The 16,904-nt window shown below is 45.8% G+C and overlaps 1 protein-coding gene and 1 long non-coding RNA gene across 4 annotated transcripts in view; one reads left to right on the top strand and one right to left on the bottom strand.

Annotated features, from left to right (window-relative positions):
* The window catches only part of PRDM11 (PR/SET domain 11), a 44,097-nt gene extending 40,282 nt beyond the window's left edge, over positions 1-3,815 (top strand). For all 3 annotated transcript variants that reach the window (XM_027892306.1, XM_027892307.1, XM_027892305.1), the window contains one exon: positions 214-3,815. In XM_027892306.1, coding sequence (XP_027748107.1) covers positions 214-2,378 — 2,165 coding nt within the window. In that variant the 3' untranslated portion in view covers positions 2,379-3,815. The remainder of the gene's footprint in view (positions 1-213) is intronic.
* LOC114061639 overlaps positions 1-16,904 on the bottom strand; it is a 25,799-nt gene extending 8,895 nt beyond the window's left edge. The window contains exon 1 of the long non-coding RNA XR_003572167.1: positions 14,954-16,904. This is a non-coding gene — a long non-coding RNA (uncharacterized LOC114061639). The remainder of the gene's footprint in view (positions 1-14,953) is intronic.

Raw genomic sequence — 16,904 nt, 5'->3', positions numbered from 1 at the left:
GTTCATATGCAGAAATATTGATTTCTTTTCCTTTCTAAGCCGTGATTCAAATTCTATCCATAATGTGTTGTGGGCAGGAGAGGGGAGGTTGTGTCCAGCTCATTGGGCAATGCTCTACTGTCACCAGTAGAATGCTTCTCTAGCTCAGCAACTTTGTAAATACCGTATTTTTTTCCCTTTTCTTTTTTTTTTTTTATTTTTTTTTTGTTACAGCTTCAGAAAGCATCATCTCAGTTCCCACCATCATGGAGGATGATGACCAAGAGGTGGATTCTGCTGATGAATCAGTTTCCAATGACATGATTGCTGCTACAGACGAGCCTTCCAAGATGTCCTCTGCGACGGGACGGAGGATACGGCGGTTCAAGCAAGAGTGGCTTAAAAAGTTTTGGTTTCTGCGGTACTCCCCAACATTGAATGAAATGTGGTGCCATGTCTGCAGGCAGTACACAGTGCAGTCCTCTCGGACTTCAGCCTTCATCATTGGCTCAAAGCAGTTCAAGATACACACAATAAAGCTTCACAGCCAGAGCAACCTCCACAAGAAGTGTCTGCAGCTTTACAAGCTCAGGATGCACCCAGAGAAGACAGAAGAGATGTGCCGAAATATGACCCTGCTCTTCAACACAGCCTACCACTTGGCCCTAGAGGGCAGGCCCTACTATGACTTTCGGCCTCTGGCGGAACTACTGAGAAAGTGCGAACTCAAGGTGGTGGATCAGTACATGAATGAAGGAGACTGCCAAATCTTAATTCACCATATCGCCCGGGCTCTTCGAGAGGACCTGGTTGAACGCATCCGTCAGTCTCCCTTCCTCAGCATCATTCTGGATGGGCAGAGCGATGACCTGCTTGCAGACACAGTTGCAGTCTACGTGCAGTACACAAGCAGCGATGGGCCTCCGGCAACTGAATTCCTGTCCCTTCAGGAGCTGGGCTTTTCTACAACAGACAGTTACCTCCAAGCATTAGACCGGGCTTTTTCCAGCCTGGGAATACGATTGCAGGATGAGAAGCCAACTGTTGGCTTGGGAGTTGATGGTGCTAACGTTACTGCCAGCCTGAGAGCCAACTTGTTCATGACAATCAGAAAGACCTTGCCCTGGCTTCTCTGCCTGCCCTTTATGGTGCATAGACCGCACTTGGAAATTTTGGATGCCATCAGTGGGAAGGAACTACCGTGTTTGGAGGAGCTAGAAAATAATTTGAAGCAGCTGCTCAGTTTCTACCGTTATTCTCCCCGCCTCATGTGCGAGTTGAGAGTCACTGCTGCCACGCTGTGTGAGGAAACCGAGTTCTTGGGGGACATTCGAGCAGTGAAGTGGATCATTGGGGAGCAGAATGTGCTCAATGCTCTAATCAAGGATTACCTTGAGGTTGTGGCCCATCTCAAAGATGTCAGTGGCCAGACCCAAAGGGCAGATGCTTCTGCCATTGCTTTGGCCCTCCTGCAGTTCCTGATGGACTACCAGTCAATTAAACTCATCTACTTCCTGCTGGATGTGATTGCTGTGCTTTCACGCCTTGCCTACGTCTTCCAAGGGGAGTACCTTCTTGTGTCACAGGTGGATGATAAAATAGAGGAGGCCATCCAGGAGATCAGCCGGCTAGCAGACTCACCTGGGGAGTACTTGCAGGAGTTTGAGGAAAACTTCCGTGAAAGCTTTAATGGCATTGCTGTGAAAAACCTACGGGTGGCTGAAGCCAAATTCCAGTCAATCAGAGAAAAGATCTGCCAGAAGACCCAGGTGATCTTAGCCCAAAGGTTTGATTCCCGCAGCCGGACATTTGTGAAGGCCTGTCAGGTATTTGACCTTGCAGCTTGGCCCAGAAGCACTGATGAGCTCATGAGCTATGGGAAGGAGGATATGGTACAAATATTTGAACACCTGGAGACAGTCCCATCATTTTCCAGAGAGGTTTGCAGAGAGGGGATGGACACCCGAGGGAGTCTGCTGATGGAGTGGCGAGAACTCAAGGTGGATTATTATACCAAAAATGGTTTTAAAGACTTGCTCAGTCACATTTGTAAATACAAACAGAGATTTCCCCTCCTAAATAAAATAGTTCAGATCCTCAAAGTCCTTCCCACCTCTTCGGCCTGCTGTGAGAAGGGGCGCACTGCCCTGCAGAGAGTGCGCAAGAACAACCGCTCTCGGCTCACGCTGGAGCAGCTCAGTGATCTGTTGACGATTGCTGTTAACGGGCCGCCCATTGCCAACTTTGATTGCAAAAGGGCACTAGATAGTTGGTTTGAGGAGAAGTCCGGCAATAGTTATGCGCTGTCAGCAGAAATGCTGAGCAGGATGTCATCTCTTGATCAGAAGCCGATGTTGCAGAGCATGGACCATGGCTCTGAGTTTTACCCTGATATTTAGGAAGGAATGCCTCAGATCAGAAAGCAGTTGAATAATTTTTTAATCTATACTCTAAACTTTGATATATTATATAAAATATATATATATATAATCTATATTAAGGAAAAACCCACACTGAAAATTTAAAAGTTAAGACGATGTGCGTCTGATAGAAGCTAAGCAGAATTTTAAAGATTGAGACGATGTTTAGACATTTACTGGTGTCTCCAACCATGGCAGCTGCAATGTAGGTGGCAACATTTCATTCTTCAGAAGCATGTGCTGGGGCCATACTCTACATGTTCAAACCTAACAATCTATAAGCTACACAACGGGTCTTTGTCAGCCTCATCCTCACGGTGGTTTCCTTTGTATGTATGTTGTTGGTTTGTTGGGTTTGGAGTTTTGTTTTGGGGTTGTCTGTTTGTTTGTTTTCCCCTCAGTTTTAATCTCTGCCTCTCCTTTTATTGTTCAGTCCAGTTTTTGAGCCATTTGAGCCTTTTGTTGGCAACCCTCAGATTTCTGATTTCTGACAGAGCATCCCGTGTGTTTATGTTGCCCTCGGCTCCCCAGCTCCACCCAGTTCTCTTCAGTTGAATGGAAGCTTTTTTTACTCAAGAGATTACTGGCAGGAGGGAAGGGCTGAGGGCTTGATTTTGGGTTTTTATTCTAACTTAGAAACAAATGCCTCCACTAAACTGTGATGCCCCTTTCTCAGTTCTCCCTACCTTTGGGCTGTAGAGTAATACTGGGCTTTCAGCTCCGTTTATGGTAACCATAGTATCAGTCTATTATACATATATTATAACATGATGTCATGTGCAGACTATAAAATAGCAAAATAGAGAAGGCAGGGGGAAATTTTTGCATTTATATTTTTATATTGTATGAGATAAATATATATATATATATATATACAACTATTCATTCAAAACCAGGGCTGCTGTGGAAGCTAGACAGCCAATGAGTCGAGAGCCATCTCTGGACGGAGATTCAAAGGCTTAAAAAATTATATTCTAATTTACATTATTTATACTATGTCTTTGTAATCCTAGATTGTTGTGGGTTTTTTGTTTTGTTTTGTTCTGTTTTGTTTGAAATGACTGAAAGAAAAACCTGCTGCGGTTTGGCGGCAGGAGCTATCAATGCAAGATTATCTTGGATTATATTCATGTGATGATGTCCTACAAAGGTTCACGTATTCTCTTGTGACCAAGGTAACATGTTCCACAGCACAGCAGACTGATGCCAGCAGGAAGAAGGGATGCTCCGCTTCTTCCTGCGAAATCTCTCTTCCTTTCTTGAAGGGATGTGGAGTCCAGCTGAAATGTGAATGGGGGACTTGCACCTTCCATCACAAGGAGATTGTTCTGTGGGCTTGGGACTCTTCTTTGTTTTATTCTTTTAAAGTAAACAAGCTCCAGACATCCACACAATATCACTTCAGGTTACAAAAGAAAAAAAGAAAAAAGGAATAAAAAAAGCAACAACCAACCAAAAAAAAAAAAAAAGAAAAAACACAAACCACACAAACAAAAAAGGTGCAAAAACTCCACAGATGCTAGTGCCTTGCCCTGCTGATGTGGCATGGACAGCACTAACCTGATCAGACCATCATGGGAGTGAGACCTGTTGTCCAAAAGGTGTCCAAGCCAACATGTTCTCACTTCCCAGAGGGATGAGCTTTGTGCCAAGCTGTGTTGTTTGGAAACATGATGGTGGTATCAGCAACACTGAACCTTTCCTTTCTCCTGTTACCCCCCTGCCCTTGGTCTTGGTGCTAAGATATCTCTAGAACCGTTGCTGCTAGTTGATAGCTTTTCATTTATATAAAAATATATATATATATATAATATTATTTTATTTTTTAAACGTTTTTGTTTGTTTTCAATGGAGATGTAGCATGTTTGGAACCGATCTCTCTCAGAGTCACTTTCACTGCCAGGGTTCACGCACTGTCTTCCCCGGGAAAACACACACTTCTACCTAGGTCTCACTCACCTCCTGCTAATCCCTTTGCCTTCAGTACAACTTCACAGCCAGCACTGGGCAGAGGCCTGCAGCCAAGCCACTGGTTCAGCTTTCAGACCGCACGGGAACAGCTAGACGGGTTGGTCAGAGTTTTGGAAGTGTTTGCCGCTGTCCCTGTAGGACTGAGGAGGGACTGAGCCTACCCAAAGCACTAGTGGTGGCCCATCCTTGTGCCCCGTCTCTGCCCCCTTTGCTGTAAAACGGGGCCTTTTGGTCAGACAGTCCAAGTGGAGTAGACCAGACCCTGTGAATATAGCAGTGAGAGCTGGTCAGGCAATGTACCCTCTGTAGCACTTATTCCCTTTGCCTTACCTCTGACAGCATGTGCAATCTGAGGGTAGCTCAGGCAGGAGGGGGCACCTGCACCAGCACCACCCACCTTCTGCCAAACTGCTGTCAAGGGTGTAGGCACTGGGTGTTTTTCCGTGTGTCCTCATGGAAATGTCACAAGCTAGGTCAGGGCATCACACTGTTGCAGCACAGGGACATCGATATGCAACACCTAGCAAGCAAAAAAATGGCTTTGTTTGCATTTTTTCCTGTTTTTACCTATAAATTATGTGATCAAATTGACTGGAAACACTCTGCCAGCAGCGCAGACTTGGACGGTTGTTTGCCTGACCATAAAGTTGGGATCTCTACGCAAGTTGCTTGCAGCTCTCCAGGCCTGGTAAATAGGAAAAAAAACCCTAAGCTTATGGAGCTGCTGCCTTTCTAGAAGATGGCAGGCTCTCTTCCTTTTTAAAATGTAAGGAGATGCAAAAAGATAAAAAAAATAGCAAGATTGCTGCTCCATTAGTTTCTGACCTGTAGATGGGCAAGGTGAGCATAGATCATAGAGTCCATAGGAACTCCATTCACTCTTTGTGGATGGAGTCGAAAAATCACCTGCCTTTCTGTTGGCAGCAGCAAAAGTTCCTTGGCACAGAACCCTATCAAAGTGCCTGGCTCACGTGGAAGGAAGGGATACTTGAGGACAGACTCCAGACACCTTTGGAGACAGGAGTGCTCCCCTGGGGCTTGTGCTGAGGGGCCTGTTTACAGCGCCTGATATGAGCCTCTTAACTTTTGCCACTGGGGAGGAAATGGTGCCTTGCCGTCTCGGCAAGATCTGCCAGAGGCCCTATTCAGAAATAATTCCTCCAATTTGTCACTCCTTTCCTTTGCTTCACTTGCAGTTCCTGCTCTCATCAGTGACACCTTTCATCGGCCGCTCTTATTCCTAATGGCAGAATGAAATGTGCAGCAGTTGGTTTTTTTTCTCCAGGCAGTCAGCTGACACAGGGAAAGTGCTTGTTTCTTTAGCAAATAACTTCGCTTACACCTGCAAGTGGTGTCAGTAGGAAGCATGATTCCCTGCCACTGGATGTTACAGATATCCATAATGGGAAAGGTCAGAGACTCCTTGCATTGGTGATGAGGAGAGACAAGAGGTTGGCAGAGCAGCTGGCCCAGCCCAAGCCAGCTCCTTCAAGACAATTCCCTATTTACCCCCATGTCAGAAAATAATCCTGGCCTTTGTCATAGGCTAATGCAGGTGCTTTGCAGGCTTTCCCTCCAGGTTTACTTGCCTATCTCAGATCTGTAGCTCTTACTTTCATGGATAGTCTGTAGATGGAAGTGTACCAGCATGAGCAAGATAGGGAGGAGGGAAGAATAGTGTTGTAAAGTGCCCCTGGCTTACCAGTGCCCTCCAGACTTTCCTGTAGTCAGGTGCATTTCTCTGCCCTGTTTGCCCGGGCCTGGCCTGGTGGCAGCGAGGCCAGGAGGCAGCAGCAGGCATGGGGAGGGCAAAGTGGAGCACAGGAGGAGGCCTCCGTGGCTTGGAGATCATCGTGCGTCAGGTTTAATCGATGCCTTTCCTGCTGTGCTGAGCAAGCAAGAGGAAGTTGTTCTGAATGCATTGCTTACAGCATCTTGAACTTGTTTGGCTGCAAAGACAGAAGGGTTCAGTTTTTCTCGAATGAGCTCTTTATTCTCTTCTTCCCCCTGCATCTTAACTATGGCATCTGACTGTGAATAATGCACACTTCCCCAGACCCTTGGGTTTGTATTTCTAGCCCATGGGATTTTTGGTTGCCAATTTCCCTTCCCCAGTTTTTGCTCAGGCTCCTTGCCTCTTTTACCCTGCTGTGAAGCAGAAATCTGTGAAGCACATTCAGACATGTCCTTTTGCAGGGCTTGCCAGTGTCTGCAGGGGTCTGGGCCCTCCAGCCACGAAACCAACCTCAGCAGGGATAATCTTCACAAGAGACCAAAGCTCTTCCCATACCAGCAAAAGCACACAGGAGTTATGGTGGGTTGTGAGGGGATGCAGTGGGCAGAGTCCTGGTGTCTCATCTGCCTTGGGTCTTGAACTGACCGCAGCAGTGTCCCCCGTGCTGGTCATGCTTTTGCTGATATGGCTATTCAGATGTGATTCAGGCTTGGTCCGTCTCTTTCTCACAGCACAAACTCAACCAGGTGGCCCGTGGGCTCTTTGGAGTCCCCTTCCTTTCTTATCTCATGAGGATTGCTGTTTGTTTGTTTGACCAGTGCATAAGACAGCCTAGACAGCCAGCTTGCAGATAAGCAGCAACAGCCTCTGCTTTTGCAGATTCCCCTCTCAGCCCTGTCAAAAGAGCTCTTAAAAGCAGAGAAATGGTACGTTGATCCCCCAGCCGTTGTATACAATGCAGTAATGCCTATGCAATTCCTGTCTCCCTTGGAGACATGTATGATGTGTGTGCATGTAAGCTAGTGTATGTATACAGTACATATGCATATGGTCTATATATTGTATATACGCACATCCCAGTACATATACACACAGTACAAAAGATTAAAATCACATGCTTATATATCTATAAATAAAATCCTATATATTTATATATTTCTATGTTTTCGATAGATATAAAGATATAATATAGAGATAGACTCAACCACCCTTGTGTAAGGCTGGCCCTGTGTTCTAGCACAAGGCATGTAACACTGAAGACTTTGGACTTTGAAATGGTTTTAGCCATACACTGAGGCCTATATTTACATGTACAGCACTCTATGGAGAGGGGCTTTGCTATGTTTAGGGCAAGGGGTTTCCTTGCTGGCATGTTATCCAAGTGATAAATAAGGTTTGTTTAATAGCGGAATGTCTTGGTAGGGCAAAATGCTTGAGTGTCCTTGTCTTCTCCCAAGTAAGCCTCTTGCTGAGGTCCTGTGTGTTCACATGTGGACAGATACATATCCCACTCTCATATACACTTTTGTCTCTCTGCATGGATGCGTTTAACAACTGTGGGTGCTGGTGCTGTGGAAACATGGCTTTCTGCTCTTCCGCCTGGTGTTCCTCAGTAGTTGCTGGCACCCTGCATTGGCAAGTGCTCACACAGCACCCATGAACGTGAGTTCACCTGGGGGCATCGGTCCATGATGCAGCCATGGTGCCAGGATAAAGGCAGCGGGAGAGCAAAGGTGTTACTGAGCAGAGGGAAGGTTACTGCCACACAGTCAGAGGTGGCAGGGATGGTATGTGGAGCTGGAGCAATACGAATGAGAAGGAACCATGAATTTGGAGCAATATGGATGGGAGTGTGTGATCCCCACTGGGGAGGCACATTCAGCTCTGTTGGGTCAGGCTGGCTGCTCCCTCAGGTCTCACAGCTACTCCTCAGCTGGTGACCAGCCTGCCTGGCTTGGGTCCCAGGGAGGTTTTCTGGAGGAAAGGGTTGATGCAATTGTGTGGAAGACATGGTCAGTGATGCATGTGTGCCTTTGGGCCCCAGCACACAGCGTATGTACCTTACCAGGCTGAAGCACCGAAGGGTGCAGCCCTCTTGCCCTACCCATGCAAAGAGTCACCTGTTTTCCCATGACCAGCATTTCCGTGCTGGGATGGGGGTGGATCCGGACAGTAGATCAGCCTGGTGTCTCCCGATGCTGTGGGATGGATAGCTGCCTCATCCCTCCATCCCTCCCTTCACACATCTGCTTGTAGGCCACTGACCCTGCTGCATCCTGAAGCCTTTAGCTGACTCCTGAAAGGACCTGAGTGGTGCCTCTGGCCAGTCTGGCAGCTGGTGGTTACTCAGTGAGCTGCTTCCCCACCAGGTTTGAAGGAGGAGGTTTGCCTCTGCAGCTCCATGCCTGGCCTGGCAACCACTGCACTCCTTGCCATTTGTTTTATTTGTTGACTTCAGTCTGAAGGAGGGTGAGTTGTAATTCTGATGTCCGAATGACTCGTTACACTGGTATTGCCTGAGCAGACACTGTGCAAACTCCCCCCAAGCCCTGTCACACACCTCAGTGCCCTCTCCCAGGCCTCTCTCCTCCACACAACTGGTAATCCACCTCAGCCGCCCCTGCCTGGCGGCGGCTCCCCACTCTGCTACAGCCCCTCAGCTGTGCAGCAGCACGGGGAGCTCCTCAGTACCTGTTCCTCACAAACCTCAGAGACAGTTTTCTCACTCCCAGCTCCCTCTTCAGATGCCACTGACACTCGCGTAAGCTCAGCCCGCGGCCTCGCCTCCCACCCGCCTGTGCCGGTGGTGCTTCCGCCCGGCGAGGGGCTCCCATGCACTGCACCTCATGTCAAATAAGCTCGCTGGGCTACGTGGGGGAACCATGTCTCTTATGCTGTAACGTCCCAAATGCTACAGGAGGGCTACGGAGTTTTCTGCCAGTCTTGGCAGCCTCATAGACTCACCCGACAGTTAGCAAAAATGCATTTCTACTTCCAGAAAACGAGGCTTTGTCTCAAACCTCTCCATATTCACATCCAAGCACAGCCCTGCTGAACTGTTTCAAGCGATCTCTCACCCACCCACTCACCCATCACACACACATATGAAATGAGAGAAAAATATCTAGACGTCTATTACTACATATGTATTAATATGTTAATATCACTCTTTTCGAGAACATTAAAATGTTATTACTTTACAGACTATGCTTTATAGTACCTGTGTGAAAGGACCTAGGACACTGGATACGAATAGAGCTATGTTGATATATCATAGTATGTACACGAGAACTTTCCTTTTGTCATATTATCCTTGTAATGTAAAATGATTGTTAATAAAAAAAAATTAAATTTATCAAGTTGAGTTGCTAATTCTTTAAATTGTTCTTGAAAGTTAATGTCATTTTCCCAGACCACGGGTGTCTAAGCTGATGCACTCTCACTTCCCCAGCCCAGGATTGTAAGGAGCAGGTCCAGTCCTAATTAATTGAGAAGGGTTAATTGCAGCCCCCTGAGGTGCTGGTAGTTCTCCCTCCTGAGTAACTGGCTCCCTCACATACTGAGTGTCACTGCGGCCCCTCAACATCCTCACCTCGGTGATCAGGTCCAGCATATCCTGTGATGGAGCTGCATCATTTCACCATGGGCTGGGTTATGCCGGTGCTGTGCCAAGGTTGCAGCAGGCAGAACAGCAGAACAGGAGCTGACCCCTTCCAGCAGCCCAAGGATGCCCCAAGGCTCAGCACCAGTGCAGCTACGTCAGAACACGCTACGTTTGGGAAGGGGTGCAGAGGGAGTGCCCTTGAGGCTCTGTGCTCCCGTTCTACTCAGGTACACTGGCATTATTGTTGGCTTTGCTGTGGTGGGCTGTGCTTGTAATACACATTGACAAAACCTTGCATGTGTGCCTGGTTTATTTTGAAGGATGGAGAGACTTTTCCTGAGCTCTGCGTGCTCCAAATCCAAATTGGACTTTTTCTATCCTGAAAAGAAAGGGCTGGCTTAAATTTGAATTATTCTTCAACGTGAAGTTTGGCTCGAGGCTGAGTTCACAGTGGGTTAACTAAAAGTGCAACTTTTAAAACAGTTCATTGAAATAAGAGTAAAATAAAGTCAGTGTGGGTAAGAGAAACAATCTCTGAAACAAGTATGTGTGTCCATGGATTAGCACTGGGCTGAAAACATTGCTTTCTTGGGCTGAGCCTGGCTGATACTGGGGATACAGCCCATGGCAAAGGCACCACAGGGATTATGGGTTACCCTTCCTTCACTGCAGCTCAGGTTTGCATGGTAGTGCAAGCAGGGACAACCTGGCAAAGGTTTAGGTTACCCCTGCTACGTGGTGTTAACCATAGCTAGAGAGAAACATAGGCAGAAAAAAAAAAAAATCTTTCCAGCACAAAGTTGCTTGCTTAGCTGTAAATGTGTCCATGGGTCAGGGGAAGCAGAAAACACAGGAGCAATCTGTGCAGCTGATGGTATGGATGTGGCACTGTATACTGCAAGTGTTGATACCGGTAGTATTGCTGGGCTTCATTATGTAGAGATGAAAGCATTGACAGGACTGGCTCTTTAATTTAATCAAGTGTGAGGGATCCAAGTTTTCCAGTTGGTCTTGGGAATATATACTAGTGGATAAACAAGTGTTAGATGAAGTGGGCAAGCAGTTTACCCCTCTAACAAGGACTTATGCAATGGATACATATGGTATGAAAAGGATTTTGCTCTCCATTTAGAAAAGGCTCCACAGTCATATGAGTGCTCACAGTCTTGGGCTTTAACATGATGCCCAGCTGTGTTGCTCTGGTGGCTGTTCTGGTTGCAAGGTGGCAGTGCAGCTTGCTAGTCCTCCCAAAGGAGGAGAAATTTGGATGGAAATTCTGGCTTTGTGGGAATTTTGGGTTTACAGGACCTTGGGCCCAGGGGAAGCATGCAAGTGGACCCATCAGTCCCCACAGGTAACGGGGCTGTGCAGAAGCTTTGATTTCAGAGTAGATGCCTCCACATTTTAACAATGGAGAGTAGCCACAGGAGCTGGAAGTGAAAGGCAGTTTTTAGGCTGAGAAGTGAAAATAGCCTCAGATTAGTGATCCAAAAGAAAAGGTCGTTTTGGTGACTTTGCCGAAGTCATCAAGCACTCCACATATTACAGTTTACCATTTTCTGGCAACTTTCACTGTAGTGATTTAAAATCGCTCTTTTTTTGAGCAGTAAGCAAACCCAGCAAAATCCTGGTGGTTGTCAGGGCTTAGCTTCAGTTTAATGGGCTCTGGGTTTGCTGGGCATCTGGCAATCAGAGCTTGAAAGGTCTGATGTCTGGTGTTTTGCCTTTGCTAGTCAGTTGGCAGCACACAAAGCTGGACAGTGCTTCACTTTCAGCAGCTCAACCATATGTAAAGAGACAGAGCTGCTTGTGAAATGCATTGTTGGGTTGTAATTCATTTCCTATAGGCAGTCTTGTGCTGTAGATTTTTGTTCATCAGCAGTAGCAGTAATCAGCCTCCTTGCTGACAATTTCAAACCAAGGACTTAAAAGCAAGATCCCTTAAAGCAAAGTGCATAGTCTGAGCTTCTGTCAGGAAGGGAAGCTTGCACAAATTTGTCTGATCTAGGGCTAAAGGTGTCCTTCCTTTTTAGGACCACTGATTCTCATGACAATATGAGTGGAAAGAAAATTGAAAAATTCCTCTGTGATGGTTGTTATAGCATTAAAGCCTGGCATGCCCTTCCCCAGCTCTGCTGGTGTCCTGGATGTGCTCCATGGAGATGGCTGTTGTCAGCAGCTGGCACTTGAAACTTGATTTAGCAAAAAAACCAAATGTGTTATTTCTTCCTAGAAACAGGAGTACAGGTGCCTGTGATGCTAAGAGCTTACAGGCATAACCAGAAGGGGTTTGCAGCTTTTCCTGGGGGCTGTCTTCCCTGTCTCTCCTGAGGTGGAAGGGAAAGCATGGGCAGCTGAGCACATATGTGGGTTTAAACAGGCACCCTGCAAGGGGTTTAAATAGAGGTTAGGGACAGGGTGTCTGGGCAGTGCCAAGTCTAAGCCCTGCGGTGGCACCAAGCAGTGGGCACAGGGGACCAGAACCTATTTCTGGCAGAGCTGTTGCACAGATAGAGCTGCAGTTCATTTACAAGGGGCTCTAAAAATATCTGCAGGATAATCAAAGGCTCCCACAGAATAGCGTATGCGCTAACTAGACTTTTTGATTCTCTGAAGTTTCCTGTTTGAAGTTGTTATGATCAAGAGGAAAAACAAATGTGATGTCTGCATGGCTGTCAGTTGCCCTATTTCTGGGGATACTGGTGGTAGCCCTGGAGGCACACGGGGGTGGGAGAGCCTCACAGAGGTCCCAGTGCTGGGAGGGGGAGCCATGTGCAGCAAAGGGCCAGGGTTTGCAGAGCTGTGCTCCAGACCACCATTGCACTTTGTGGTGCTTGGGAGAGCTGTCTGGAAAACTGGATAGTGTGTAGGTTGCAGGTCTGACCTACCTTCTCAGGGACATCTTGAGGCCCCGTCCTCACTGGTCACTGGGAGTTCAGGGAAGTGGAGGAACTGGATGCAGACCTTCAGGTCTAGCACTGGCAGTGGCTGTAATACAGCTGCTGGATTAGTTTACACTCTCTCCTGGCAGACAGAGGATTAGGGGACAGTCCCATTTGAATTTTTAAATACCCTGGGGGGAGAAAAAGCTTCTAATAAATCTGAATTGACAATGAAAGCAGGGTTAAGAGAAGAATGGTTCTCTGGCAGCTATTTCTGCTTTTCAATTTGCTGGGGTGGGAATTACTGAGAAACCCTGCATGAATCCCCCAGGTGGGAAGGATTGTCCCTGTCAAATCCACTACCCGTGTTCAACTCCCCATGCAGCAAAAATAGAGCATCTTTCCCTTCACCTCTACAGAAAATTCTTCAGTGGCATCAGCCTTGCTGTGCAGCTGACAGTCTGGTGGCACCCCTCTATATGAAGCCAGTAGCAGCCTGGGGCTCTGGCAGACTGCCTTTGTTTTTTCTCCTTGTATTTTAACACTGGCTGTGATGGCTGAGAAAATGCCCCCAAACTGTCAATGAGGTAAATACTTCCCCCTCCTGCTCAAAAAATCTGTTTTCTCTTACTTTTTTATGTGCGGTCTTTGATCTCTGTGTCTTGTTAGGAACCAGCTAATTCCATTGATGGTATTGGGTCAGCTAAGTATGTATTCCTCCTTACGGATTCATGGTTTACAGAGTATCATCAACACCATCAGTACTGAGATTGGAAAAAAAAAAAAGTCTAAATTAATTTCTTAGTTTTATTTCAGAGAGACAGTATCTGGGAGGAACCTGGTTCCCAGATTCTGTTCACTAATGTCCTTGCAGCTGCTGGAAAGCCTTTACAGCTTTATTTACCTGCCATCTTGCTGAAGAAGCCAATAGATTTTCTATGCTTGCCCAGGATAGTACTCTACTGCTGACTGCTCCCCTTCTCATATACCCATCTCTTGATGACTCCCTTCAGAGGATCTTCTGTTAACTCATCCCAACACTCTGTACCCTGACATGAGCTGCAAGCAGAGGGACTTACCCTGGAGTAAACAATGCAGACACAGTGTTGGTACAGCTTGGAATTATTTACTTGCAATATTTTACATGTGCTGTAATATTAGACACAATGGCTGAGCATCATGCTCTGGTTTTGTGCTTTGGATTGTGAGAACAATATAGAGTCCTGACAAACAATATCTGTCTCTTTACAATAAACACATTGGGACACTAAAGGACCAAGTAAGCAAAAAAGCCTCCTCATGCTGAAAGGCCACACATCACTATTTCACTTTGCTACTATTCTTGTGTATTTTGGAAACAGAAGAAACAATATTTTTTCACGTGTTACTATTTACTCATCACATTTATCTTTCAGCAAATGAACCAAATACATTTTAATACCTAGTTAAATTCTGAAACACATGAAAAATGCTGCCAAAGCTCTGTCCTTTAATTCGACCAAATTTCAAACTGACCTTCAAAAGAGTGCAAGAAGCATGGTCCAAGCCACTTAGCTTCCAGCTCGTATTAAGGTATTGTACTCAACTCATCTTAGACTTTGGGAAAATTTGGGCAAATCTTGGGCTGTATTTCTAGAGCCCAAATTACAACCTACTTCATTCTGAAAAAAAAAAAAAAAAAAATAGTGGTTTTGGAAACTGCTTCCAGATAATACTGATGACAGATGCTAGCAAAATGCAAGGTGCTGTTGTTCAGGAAGATGTTTAAAGCACAGTAGTACCTTGGAGAATAGTAGAGCCTGAAAATTTTCCCAGCCTTGTTGAAGGGAATTTTCCATTACTTTCTGATGTATTACTTCTCTGCAAAGCAAACATGGTTCCTATCACCATGCAAGGATATTTGGGACAACAGTTGAGGGGAAAATTCTGCACTGGAGAAGTGTTACCCTTACAGGGGAACAGCTCTAACCACTCCCCTTACAGAGAAGTAATGAGTCTAAAACATCCCAGAGGTATTTTAGTGACTGTTGATGACTTGTGCTTATTAATCCTTCTACCCTAGCAGAAATTGCCTAAAATCAAACTAGATAATTTCCCTGGGAAGATCTAACACTGAGGGCAGGTGAAGGCAAAGCAAAATATGGCTACAGTTTGCATTTCAACCAAGGAACTCCTTAACGTAGTCACAGGTTATTTCCTCTGGCCTCTCAGTCCCCTCCTCTGAACAGAGGCCACATCAGGAGAGCACCTCTCCCGAGCAAAGCTGGATACAACAGGGGAGCTGCATTTCTCATTCTGTTTTACACTAGGTGTGTTGTTTGGATTTTGTCCTTGGATAAGGGACTGTGGATCTCTGTGCAACTCTGACCCCTAGTGAAAAGTATCATTCATTCTGACCAGGTAGACCTCCCCATGCCTTCCTTTTTTTTTTTTTTTTTCTTCCTTCCTTCCTCCAATTTCTTGGCTTCCAGTTTCTTCATGTTAATAGTTATAACAGGCAGAATAACCAGTCCAACCACAGACTAGCCCCTGGGGATGCTAATGTCTGCTTTTGGTCACACATATATCTTAGGAACATTAACTGACATAACTGGAGGTTATTTTGCCTCTTCTCTATGATATAATTTATAAGCAGCACCCTTTAATTTAATACATAGTGGTGTTTACTGCTCCTCCTGTATTGTCATCTCCAGGAGCTGAAAACCGTGGGGCTGTCTGGCTCCATCCTCTGGCCTTATTGCACTTCAGTGATAGTAGGACAGCTTGTGTTGCTGAAGCTGCTTGATACAATAACATTTCCAAATACTTCACATTTATATTCACGATGTTGTCATCTACCAAAACCACTCCCCGCCGTTTGTCTGATAGGGCAGTTTAGCACCTCCGGCCCTTGGGGTGCTGAGACTCAGGGGCACACAGGCATTGCTACACAGGCGGTTCGGAGTGATGAGGGCAGAGCTCTGGACAGACACTTGAATGTGATGACAAACAGCTCCAATTAGCAGAGTTCAGAAGAGCCGGGCTGGGTGTCCCTGCCCCTCCGGTACCGCACGTATGCAACATTCCTCAACTCCTCACACCCATAACGTGTCGGCTGTCAGCCTCATCAAGTGGTTGCTTCCTTCCAGGGACACCTGGCGGCCTTTGTTCAGGCTGCACTGATGGCGAAGAATATTCTTTCCACAATAAAATGCCAGACAACAATAATGATCCAGCCTGGAAAGATGCATGCATTTTCACTCTTTCTCTCTTTCCCATTAAATCCCACTGCAGCAAAGGAGGAAACAAGGCTATTCATTAGCACTGATGGCACCACTTTGCTTCTAAGACAGATTTGTGGTTAAATAGTGTGCATACACATATTTTTCTGCTGTAAAAGAGGACATTGTTTTGTCACAGCTAAGTCAGATTCTGAGGAGCTATGCTTTTAAAGGCTATAGGACTGCTATCTGTTACAGGGTGTGCCAAAATCACCAGGGCACAGGCAGATAATGTGTTTACAATCAGCCATCAAGATGTTATAAAAGGCTCAGTAAAATAAGCAGGATGCAGAGCTAGAGGAATTTCTTGGCAGCAAGGCAAATATTTGGGCCTTCAGGCTTTCCAGCACCAGCCAAATAGCATCATATCATAAATATCCTTCTTATCATTAACCCTGAAAGAATCACAGTGCTGCCAGGAACCTATATGTAGAGTAGGCCAACATTCCAATGAATTTTGCACTTAAATGGAAATAATTATTCCAAATTTATAGGGATATCTACAAGCGAATCATGATCACAGCGATTATTAAGAATTCACTGTCAACTAGACCCCTGTCTAGTTTACACACAGTATCCTACAGCTTTTTTTAATAAACAAAATCCCATAGAGCAAAACAACAAGCCATTTTTCTTTTTTGTTTACATCTCCTCTAGCCAGTAGATCAATATCAAAGATTAAAACATTGGATATAATATTTATTGACATATTTAGCTTTTCTGTTTGTCTGGTTGGTCAAAGCTGATTTTATCGTCTCTTCAAAATGATCCTGTAACTCCTGGCTACACCACCCATAAAAGGAATAGTAATATAAAGATAACAGTTTTCAGTGTGCATCAGCACTGTCAATCTCTTCACAGTCACAGCATTAGTGAGGATAGAAAGGGCCTCTGGAGATCATATTGTCCAAACCCACTCGTGCTCAAAGTGGGATAAGTTAGAGCAGGTTTTTCATGCTATATCCCATCAGATTTTGAGTGTTTCCAAGGTTTAGGACTCCCAACAACCTCTCCTGGGAACTTGTTCCAGTGTCTGACTATCCTCACAGGGTT

The sequence above is a fragment of the Empidonax traillii genome, unplaced genomic scaffold (genome assembly GCF_003031625.1).
Source record: "Empidonax traillii isolate 1590-97213 ecotype Southwest subspecies unplaced genomic scaffold, ASM303162v1 scaffold345:size607713, whole genome shotgun sequence".
Taxonomy (NCBI): domain Eukaryota; kingdom Metazoa; phylum Chordata; class Aves; order Passeriformes; family Tyrannidae; genus Empidonax; species Empidonax traillii.
This window is presented reverse-complemented; position numbering and strand designations above follow the sequence as displayed.